Source organism: Botrytis byssoidea (genome assembly GCF_014898295.1).
Source record: "Botrytis byssoidea strain MUCL 94 chromosome Unknown BBYS_002, whole genome shotgun sequence".
Classification (NCBI taxonomy): domain Eukaryota; kingdom Fungi; phylum Ascomycota; class Leotiomycetes; order Helotiales; family Sclerotiniaceae; genus Botrytis; species Botrytis byssoidea.
The window spans coordinates 2,083,548-2,095,114 of record NW_024065843.1 but is presented as its reverse complement, the minus strand read 5'-3'; the positions used below and the strand labels follow the sequence as shown (position 1 = coordinate 2,095,114).

At 44.6% G+C, this 11,567-nt stretch overlaps 1 protein-coding gene across 1 annotated transcript; it reads left to right on the top strand.

The window, feature by feature from the left end:
* Positions 1-4,628: 4,628 nt before the first annotated feature.
* On the top strand, positions 4,629-11,113 carry EAE97_001388 (uncharacterized protein; the record flags this gene model as incomplete). The annotated part of the gene is made up of 2 exons (XM_038871899.1): positions 4,629-10,748; positions 10,838-11,113. The coding sequence occupies 2 exons, from the start codon at positions 4,629-4,631 to the stop codon at positions 11,111-11,113; spliced, it is 6,396 nt and encodes a 2,131-aa protein (XP_038737800.1).
* Positions 11,114-11,567: the final 454 nt, after the last annotated feature.

Sequence of the window (11,567 nt, the reverse complement as noted above, 5' to 3'; positions counted from 1 at the left end):
GAGAACTTGAGAAACCTTTTCATAGACGCAGACAAACTTCTATCAAGTTCATCCTTAGTTACCTCGTAGCCCTCTGTTTGTGAATCATGACCGACGATTCGTCAAGCCGACTCACCCGAACATGAGAAAGATATCATAAGGCTTCCGACAGTGTAATGATTACTGGTGTCGGTGGATGAAAGATGCTGGAGATGAAGTTGGTCTTGATATCGACTGCAATTTTACGTAGATAGCGAGCCAGTAGGTAGGTACCTAGGAGATATAATATTATTACCTATTCATTATACTCTAGAGTAAGCCATCTCGTGATACAAACCGAGTAATCTTCATCGCCGCCTTGACAATCTTGACATGTACAAGGAGTTCTGTGCTTTTTCCTCATTGCAAATCAATCTTCCCATCCCAGGAAATCATATGTTTACTTTTGTGGTGAGACAGACACCAACCACTTTATATATCTACATCTAAATATACACACCAGATACATACACCGTCTCTTATTCCCTGCGGCTACAGCGTTTTCAAAGACAATAATTAACTACCTACCTACCTTACCTACCTACCTACCTTACCTACCTACCTACCTACCTACATACTAATGAATTAATTACACGGCATTCATTCGGGATTGATTTTCTTCAGATGCTAGCAACGTACTTGGCGCGTGGTGTGTGTACACGATCGTACGAGAATTCGCCGGTTCCACAGGTAGACCTTGATATGATAGAAAATGACGACCGCCTCACCAATTTGGTTTTTCTTCTTCTTCTTCTTCTTTTTGATACCGTGCGTGCTTCTTCATTTCGTCGAATGTGAATCATCCATCCATCCATCCATCCATCAATCAATTGGCTGACCCAGTACTTTGTCGAGTCGATTATTCAATCGATCGATCTGACTGGATTTGACATTTGGAAATTTGCACGTTCATCGAAAACCCCCGAGTAATCTGGAAGCGGAAAAAGATCTGAAGATTCCTTCCCTTTCTAGAGGATTGACAATGGGAATGGGTGGAAAGGGCTTGACTCTCTTCCTTTCTGGTCGTGGTCGGCAGGTGAAGGCTTATCTTCCTGCTTTCATGATCATTTAATAGGCCTGTACAGATACAGGAGCACTAGTAATTGTATGTAAGATATGTAAGAAACCTCCACTCCCGCGCAATCATACACAGAGTACCTACCAAGAAGGACTGCGACCTACTAGGGAGATACCGGTAGTATGCCATGTCACTATGCAATAGACTTTTGCATACCGGGCACTGAGTCTGAGTAGATACTAGATAGAGAAGATGATGGAAAGCTTCTATGGTAGACCAGGTACGACAGATATCCGACCGTCCTGATGGATATATACATGGAACACCCAAATGCTAGGTATCCGACCAATTCTGATAGGAAGATGAAATTTTTATATTAAATTCGATATTATCCGTTCATCTACTGGTCCTACCTAGGTATTGATGACTAGTTGCTCGAGCACAATTGCATAACCACCCAATTCAACCTGACCTTGCCTTACCTACCTAACCTCAGTACTTTTTGGCTTACACTTCCATCCATACCTTCCTTATGTTCATGCCTTTATACAACTTTACGGATTCTCCGCCCATTTTCAGGGGAGTGTGCGCGGGAATCCATTTCATTGGTTGAGGCATATAGTAAGGTAAGACATATGAAGTCATCGTGCAGCTTCTTTCGTCAGAGTTCCTTTTTCAGGGTCTTTTTTGGGATTTGTATATATATCATTGGCGTAAATGGGAGAGAACCCTATCGCGCCATTTTCCCCCTTCTTTAATTTGTGTGTGAATTTTTTTCTTCTCTTTAAATGGGTGTACTAGGTAGGCTGATATGTATTGATCGCATTGCATTGCATTGCATTGATTGTGTTGTATTGTGTGCAATTTGGCTCACAATTATCTACATCTGTCCCTCGAAAACGATAAAATATATTTATCCATACGCTGCCACTACTATAATAAACCGTTGTGGTGTAAGAAAATGCCCAGGTATCGTGGAAATATCACATGATAAATACGACTAGGTACCTAGGTGATCTTCATGATTACTAATGTCCAAAGCAATATTTTCTTGATTCGACTTGCGATGCTCTCCCCCAAAGAGTGATCATGACATGAGAAAGGAATCCCACAGATCATCGAAATGTTATACATACAAATACAAATACAAATACAAATACAACACAGTACAATACAATATTGCACAATCCTGACCCGGCGACAACCACCATACATACCGCTACCATGCCAGTAGGTGACTAGTCGCAGGCTAGCGAGTACATAACTCCGTATTCGTCCCACCGCCCTATGAGGCTCTTTCAAGGGATACCTCTGTAGAAATGCGAAGCGTGTGATGGAAAAACATGCCATGTGGAAGATTACGATCCACAAAACTTTTCTACCCGCGCTCCTTATCACCGAATGTGGAATTGAATTTTCGATTCATCCATCGTCAGTCAAGAAGAACTTTGACGGACTCTTTCTGGGTGTGCCGGATTTCCCCCTTTGGCCAGCCATATTCCAGTTCAAGTGGTCATTGACACGCCATAATTTATTAGTCTGTGTGTGATATATCATATACCTGGTCGGTCGAAAGGAAATCATTCATGTTGCCATCACTACGCATGCTTGGCATATGTATGTTGTTCTTTCGATAAACCCTATGTGCTTGCTGACAATTGAGATGTGAAGACTTGAAACACAGGGGGGATGAATGAAGTATGAGTGCGTTGGTGTCAAGTACTTATGGAGTAGTAGAGTCGTAGTCTCGTAGAGCAGTAGCAAAATAGGTAGCAGATAAATGAGCCAAGTGAGCTGTTGAAGAATTCCTTCCCTCGGAGTATTCAACCCATGCAAAGGAACCATGGGAAATAGAGGAAGCTATGAGGTACCGGTGTTCAGCGGTGTTCAACGGTGTTCAACGGTTGACAGCCAGCCGGCATTCTCTGAAAGTATACGACGCCATGAGCCAAAGATTCAAGCATGAAATTGGTCCAGATGGATGTGTGTTCAACATGTCCTTTTTAAACATCCAGTCTCGATTCACATAATATGAAACAGAACTCCTAGGAACCTTCCATTGCATGTATTCCGAGCTCCGTGCCTACCGGTACCTAGTATACAAAAATAATCCTCACATCCGAATACGTCGACTCCAATCATGAACCAACTCCCAAAAGTCTGAGAGCCTGAAATGCTGAGTTAGTCTTCACACTCTCACGGGCTAGCATAGCACACAGCTTCAAAACATCTAGAAGCAATACCCTACATACAAGGTACCCACTGTTCCCGTCTTATGTTTCCATTTTCCAACGGTCTCGTGTACAAGGGATTTTGTGGGTTTTCCTGCACCACTCTGCACCAGCTGTAAGAAAAAAAAAAAAGTCCCCCCCCTCTCTCCCCCAACCAGTATGGACATGGGAAGAGAAAAGGAAGAGAAAAGGAAGACATGTAACACAAAGTAATCTTGACACTTCATTCATGTATGATGGATGACTTGCACGGAAAATGGAAGCTTCTTTCGTTCATCTCCCATACATATGTACTTGCCAGCGTTCTCATCAAATTACGACCGAGAGACCAGCTTCTTCCTTACCTCGATGCTGGAGAGGAAAAGGTCAATTTATGGCAGACGGGAGAGTAGGTAGAAGTCTAGTGGGATGGATGTCATTCCTCATTAGTACTCATTACTAGGGATTTGGGCAAGCACGATATGTTAGGTTAGTCCCGAGACTAACTTATAATAATTACCTACTGCGTATATTATATACTACACCCATGATCCATTCATCCAACCTTGTTTACATACATACAACTTGTTAAAAAACGAATTTGACCCAATAGAATCCGTTTCCTTGCTATTATTTATCTATTTATCCCTACTATTCGTGATTCCTTGTACAGAGACAGAGTACCTACCTATCTATCTACCTAGGACTGGTAGGTAGTAGGTACACAGTGCACACGCAGAGGAGAAGCATTCCATCCGGTCCATCCCATTCATCCCATCCATCTATCCATCTATCCATCTATCCATCTATCTCATCTCATCTCATCCCATCTGTGCCCTTTCAATCAATCCTTTTTAGGTACCACCACTACCACCACTCCCACCACCACCGCCATACATACATTAAAACCCTTCTAGAAATACTCGAAATAGATTCTGCCCTGATTATTATTCATTTTCTCTCCCACGCCCCCCCCTTCCACTTAATTTTTCACCTCTTCTTGAATTCTTCAAAGAATCAAAAGTCTTAGTCAGAATAATAACAGAAGGGAAGAAAAAAACATCCCGCCAGAAGTGTTTTCATTTTGGAACTTTGTAGTTATTTGATTTGATTTATTCATCAATTGTCGTCTATTTTTGCCTGCCGGATTGCCTTAAGATCTGCTGCCCTCTACGTCATTTCCCGACTAAAGCCTTTCACTTTGCACTACACACTAAAGTACTAAGGTAATCAAAATCAAACCCAAAATCAACAATAACAACCCCAAATCTCCACGAATGAAGAATCTCGCTGCGGCGGTTTCACTAGCGATCGCAATATTATTTTGTCTGGGGTCGAAATAGCGCCAGAGGTTTGCAAGAGGGTCTTCAAGGGAGGACGGCATGCCACCTTCAGTCGCTCCTCTTGACAAACCGTCCTCACCAACTTCGAAGAAACGCCCTGGTTCGCGACGTTTCAGTGGCAACGACAAGACTGACAACTCACCCACCCAGTTACATTCACATTCATCATCATCACCGACGAGCCATGGATTAAGAGAGCGACGTTCATCAAATTTGAAGGCGAAGGACTCGATGCCAGATATCCTTACCGGTGCAAAAGCACCCTCAATATCCAGCGATGTGGAAATGGCCAGTGATAATGAGGTTCCGGATATTGGATCTTCGAGTCTTCAAAATTCAGAAAATGAGCATACAAGAGAGTCAAGGAGTCCTGCCCCCGGTCGGAAACTAAGCCTGGCCCCAGGGACAATACCGTTGTACGACCCGGCTGAGGAGGTGGAACGGCTTCGAGCCATGAATGCGCAAATGCAATTGAACCAGCATCGCGAAAGACTGGCCAAGCAATTGGAGGACAGAGAAGAGCTTCAAGGAAGAGTGACAGTGAGCGCTACTGGTCCCAAGGCACGAGTATCCCCCATTCATGAAGAAACCATATCACCATCATTAGAGGCAGCATTTGCTAGTCCGATTCCATCTGGTATGGAAACGGCGTCGACAGAGTCTGTCAGGACCATAAGGGGAGGTGAGACACCAGCTGCATTACATGCCAGAACTCCTTCGTACCCATTTCCACCGATGCGGACTCCGAGGCAACTTAGCTACAATGGCCACCGCCCTTTTACCGCACTCTCACCAACAGTAAATCCGGAAAATTTTGCCGGTGGATCCTTTTACGATGGACCCCACGATCAAGTTCTATCAGGGCCAATAACCCCCGTATCAGGTCTCAATTTTCAACCAGCAGGTTCACAAATATCGAATCGTGATTCCATTTTTGAAACGCCAAATCTTTATGATCTTAGTCTTATGTTATCTGCCGAACCTGGACTTGATCCATGGTGGTCGACGGTGGTAAAAATTATGAGAGATGTCTACAAGGCTGACAGGGTAACGCTCTCTGTGCCTGCAGATTCGACAGACATTGAAAATGTTCCCTGGGGACAAAAAGCAACTTTTAATGCAGCAGAAGAGGATGAATTAAGTCTGGCCTATTTGCCACGAGGTAGCAGTTTTATACCCAGTAGCAGTGGTGACACACTTGACACTTCAGCTTCTGAAGGATACGCGTCTGGTGACTCACCACCGGAAGCCATCATGACCCGACCTGGACTTCCCAGTAGACACTCATTCACTAGCTATGAGGCAACAAAGAGAGACCCAGCATGCCTTCCCGAAACTGCCAGAAATCTCACCGCACGACCTCCCGCTCTCACTCGCGCTAAAAGCTATATTTCTACTCGACCTGATCAACCACCACGAACAGGCACACTTCAAAAGGCACAACTCAGTCTTCAAGCATTAGAAGACCACATGGCATTTGAGGCCGAGAAACCCACTCCAAGTTGGGAAGATGTTGAGCAATCAAACAGAGATGTGCAAGGACGTGTATTCTCGGTTTTGCAAGCCTTAGATTATGAAGCTGATCCATTGATTGATAGTAGCGGTGTATTGAGAGTTTTGGAGAAAGAAAGAGTCATTGCATTAACAAGAGATTATCCATATTTGAACAACCCGGCGGATCAAGAAAAGGCACCTGAGGCCACTATACTAATCCTAGGATCAAAAGCAGATTCCCCGGAACGACTGAAAAAGGGTAAAGCAACAGAAGTGGGTGGGCAAGTTTCATCCATTTTTGGAACTAAGCACAATAAACGAGCAAGTCGAAGTTTTCGCCTTCAACCTGGCGAAAAGGGCAAAAATACACAGGATTCAGCAGCACCTCCATTACCACTTCCAAGATATGAAGAATACGAACAAACTCCGCCATCACCATGGTCACAATCTCCAGCTCCTTCTCCCGCTGTGAGGGTGGAAACAAACGAAAATCCTTTCTTTGCGAACTCTACTGTAGACGAAGAAACATTCAACCCAAATCAAACACCTCAAGACTATTCTAAGATGCAACAGGTCGAGGCGATTGGAGTCGATAGATCCTGGACTGTTCTACATATTCCCTTAACTCATCCTTTACTTTCAAAGCCAGTACAATCATTTCGGTTAGACACTGCCGCGATGGAATCCAAATCTGCAGGTCGTGGTAAAAATGTTGATCAGTTACCAAAATACGCCGACTCTTCCAAGTTACAAGGGGCCGAACCAATCAAGGAAAAGCGAGCCCCTATTGCAATTCTTTCAATTCTCAGTCCTGTTATTCCTTACCCATCTAATCTTAGACACTCTTTAGAGCATCTCTCGCCACACATGGCTACTTCATTCTCCCTTTGTCGTCATTATTCCAATCTTGAGACGGAGGTCGCAGGCTTGTCTCGAAAACGCCCGCACACTACAGGATTTGGTGCTATTGCTGCAGGAGGTCGACAAATCCACGATCAGTCTATGGCAGCAAGCGGGAATATGGCTTACTCGCCGGCCGAGGAGGGTATGCGTCAACATTCGGGAGGAAGCATGACAAGCCCGAGTGACTATTCTGGCGTGTCTCGAAGTGCCAATGCATCCCCAAGTGGTACACCGTCCTGGGATCCCAGTAGCGTAGGACTCACGCTGGATAGAAGATCCAGCGGTGACAGCCCCGGATACGTCTCAAATGAAGGATATTTCAGCTCAAGGAGGCCGAATGTAAGTCGTATGGACACGGGAGGAAGTAGCGTAGCGGGTATTCGACGCTCGTCGAAAGAAACTTCGCCCGCTGAGACCCGGTCGGTACTACGAAATCAGAGTGATGATCGACCTTGGGGACCAAGTGCTCCTTCACTTGATGGTGGTGATAATTCGACCAAGACCAAACCTGATGCAGAAGGTTCACCATCATCTAATTTCTCCGGACTAGAAATTCGCAACAATAGATCTAAAGAGACTATAAATGAAACTTCAGACATCCGTGACCCAAGTCCTCCACGCCAAAACACCCACGATTCACCGAGGCGGCAAGCAATTAGAGGTGCTTCCTATGGTGCTGGTAAGTCTGATCGTCAGCACACACAACTACACTCATACGGTGCCGACTTTGGTGCCACTTTCCAGTCATTGCCAACAACGTCGGCTTCATCTATTAAAGCTCCCAATGTACCCAAATCTTCCCGCCAAGGATTATCAAATGCCAGTTTACCTACAGACATGCCACCGCCATCAGATCGACTGAAAGGCTTGATGTTGGACTCTTTACCTGCGCATGTGTTCGTCGCATTGCCACAGACTGGAGAAATAGTATGGGTAAATAGCCGATATCTTACATATCGCGGTCAAACCGTATCCGAGTTGTATCAAGATCCATGGAGCAGTATTCATCCCGAAGAAAGAGAGGAATATTTGAAAGCTTGGTCGCATGCGGTGAAGACGGGTGAGCAATTCTCTATGCAGGTACGTATTAGACGTTTTGACGGAAACTATCGTTGGTTCTACACTCGTGCTGTTGGCTCCCGAGATATAAGAGGTGTGATAGTTCAATGGTACGGCTCTCATATGGATATCCACGACCAGCATATTGCAGAAGTCAAAGCTGCACGACAGGAGGAGATAGAAGCATCCGAGGCTAAGCACAGACAACTGGCAAATTTAATTCCTCAAATCATTTTCGCGGCAACGGAAGACGAGGGTGTAACCTTTGCAAACGAGCAATGGCTTTCGTATACCGGACAAGATTTCAATGATGCCTTGGGACTTGGATTTATGGATTATGTTCACCCAGAGGATCTTGCGAAGTGCCAAATACCAATTGGAAGACCGCCACCTCCATCGACCAGACCAAAGAAACCAGCCGAGCCGAGAAGGAACCCATCTCATACATCTTCGAGTGGTAAATCAGGGCAATCATCTGATCCCTCCGAAGCGCCAACCGAAAAGACTGTGAAAGGAATTCACCAAACTTTGTCGCGAAACAATAGCTCGAGTAGTAGTTCTGTATATGAATTTGCCACAGCGGATTTGTCTGAACTAGCGAGAACTGGAGTCATTAAGGTCACCACCGATGGCAACGGGAGACTGTCTTATACCACTGAAGTTCGGTTGCGATCGAAGACTGGAGAGTATCGTTGGCACCTTGTACGATGTGTGGAAGTTGACAACATCAACCTCGGAAGTGGAGATGGTTCCTGGTTTGGGGCTTGCACTGATATTAATGACCACAAACTGCTGGAAACAAAGCTCAAAGAGGCCATGGAATCCAAGGGCAAATTCTTAAGTAATATGTCTCACGAAATCAGAACACCTTTGATCGGTATTTCTGGGATGGTAAGCTTCCTTCAAGACACCACACTCAACGACGAACAGCTCGATTATACGAATACAATACAATCTAGCGCAAGTAGTCTACTCAACATTATCAACGATATATTGGATCTTTCCAAGGTAGATGCCGGTATGATGAAACTGTCATACGAGTGGTTCCATACACGTTCTCTAGTCGAGGAAGTCAATGAAATGGTTTCTACCATGGCTATTACTAAACGGCTTGAGCTTAATTATATCGTCGACGTTGATGTTCCTGAAATGGTAAAGGGAGATAAATTCCGTATTCGTCAAGTCTTACTGAACGTTATTGGCAACGCGATCAAATTCACGACTGTTGGTGAAGTGTTCACTAGATGCAGGGTATACACGGAAGCTGATACACCACCGTTGGTCAACGAAATAATGCTTGAGTATTCTATTGTGGACACGGGTAGAGGATTCACGAAAGAAGAGGCGGATCTCATCTTCAAGCCTTTCAGTCAGATTGATGGCAGTAGTACAAGACAACATGGTGGAAGTGGCTTAGGATTGGTTATTTCGAGACAACTGGTGCAGTTGCATGATGGCAAGATGCAAGGTACTGCGGTGCCTGGTAAAGGATCTACTTTCACTTTCACTGCAAAATTCGGACTGCCCACTGCAGAAGATCATCCAGAACCACTCACAACACCCCAATTGAGCAAGGTGCCATCATCATCATCGACACCCAACAATATAACATCACAAATTGCTGCCAAGCAGGCTTCAAGTAACCCACTCTTAGTTAGCAGGCTGTTGAATTCGCCTGCAATCTACATGGACAGTCCAAAGACCGAATCGAGTGCTGGTTCACCAGCTGTATTGTCTTCCAATAGCTCAGAGCCATCTAGTTCTAGCTATTCCGGTCGAACTCGTTTCACAGATAGATCTTCCGTTTCTTCTGTCAATCAGAGCTTGGCCCATTTTGGCGAGGCCGCTCGATCAAGTACTCCTGAAAACATGAAACTAGAGCTGCCCGAGAAGCACTCCCCTTCACCTTCAGCTTCACCGCTGCTTGAATCTGCACCTTCATCGATTCCTGCAAATCCCTCCTCGACCCTTCCAGAATCACACACTAAACGTCCGAATAATGAATTCTCACACGACTTGAAGCATTTCCGACCTCCAATGTACTCGATTTTACTCATTTGTCCGCAAACTCATAGTCGCGAGGCGACGAGACAGCACATCGAAATTACTCTACCAAAAGACGTTCCTCATCAAATAACTCCACTTGCAAGTGTCGAGGAGGCCAGGAGTCTTATTAGCGGAGATGACTCTGTCAACTTTACACATATCGTCTTGAATCTTGGTTCGGCAGAAGAAATAGTACAGTTGATTGATCAACTCATCGCATCGGTGATGTTGCCTCAGACCTCAATCGTTGTCCTATCAGATCCTGTACAGAGACAAGAAGTCATTAAGATGGCTCAATCATACGACTACGATCAAATGGCTAAAGATAATCGTCTTACATTCATATATAAGCCTGTTAAACCGTCAAGATTTGCAGTTATCTTTGATCCAGATAAAGAGAGAGATTTGAGTACTGATCGTAATCGTTCGAGTGCGCAACAACAAGTCGCCAGTCAGAAACAACATTATTTGGATGTGGGTCAGCGCCTTGGAAACAAGGGACTTAAGATTCTGTTAGTAGAAGACAATTTGGTCAATCAAAAAGTTCTCTTGAAGTTCTTGAGTAAAGTTGGAATTGCGGTGGAATTGGCAATGGATGGTGTGGAATGTACAGAGAAAGTATTCTGCAAACCGCATGGATTTTATTCTTTGATCTTGGTATGTCTTTCCTTCCTTTCCGCTATCGTCCCATATCATGACATATTCTTCCCCCGCTCTGATATAAGATAAACTAACACGCCCAAAAGTGCGATCTTCACATGCCCCGAAAGGACGGTTACCAAACCTGTCGCGAAATTCGCGAATGGGAAAGCCAAAGATCAACCACGAAAATGCCAATTATCGCCTTGAGTGCAAATGTAATGGCGGATGTGCTGGAGAAATGTGTTCAGGCTGGCTTCAATAGTTATGTGACTAAACCCGTGGATTTTAAAGAGTTGAGTAAGGCGATGAGTTCCTTGCTTGATCCGGAGGCGGGGGATATGGGCAGTGCGTTGATGAAAGCGCCGAAGAAAGCGTCGTGAGATGGAGAGAGACCGCGAAGAGAAGAGAAGAGAAGAGAAGGGAAGGGGAAGAGGCGAGGAAGGGAAAAGATAAAGGGATATTTATGAGTTGAAATGTTACTAATACTTTTGATTTCTTTCTTGAGTATCTGGTTCTTAATGAGCGGTGCATTGCTTGGCGTTTTTAACTTTTTTTCTCTTCGGCTACTTTTTTTTATATCTTTGTTTTATCTTTTCACATTCAAAATGGGACTTGTTCGCGTAGCTGAGCGTAGGGGGTATTTAATGCACGGGGGGTTACCACTGTGCGCATGTAGATGGTGAATGAATCGAGGGGGAAGAGAGGGTAAATGAATGAAGACGGATATGTAAATTATATTATGGATAATGTGGATTGCGTCTATTTGTTTGCCTGTCTGTCTCTCTAGGGACTTTTTTTTCTTTTTTTGTTTTGAAACATAGATAGCGTAGGGTA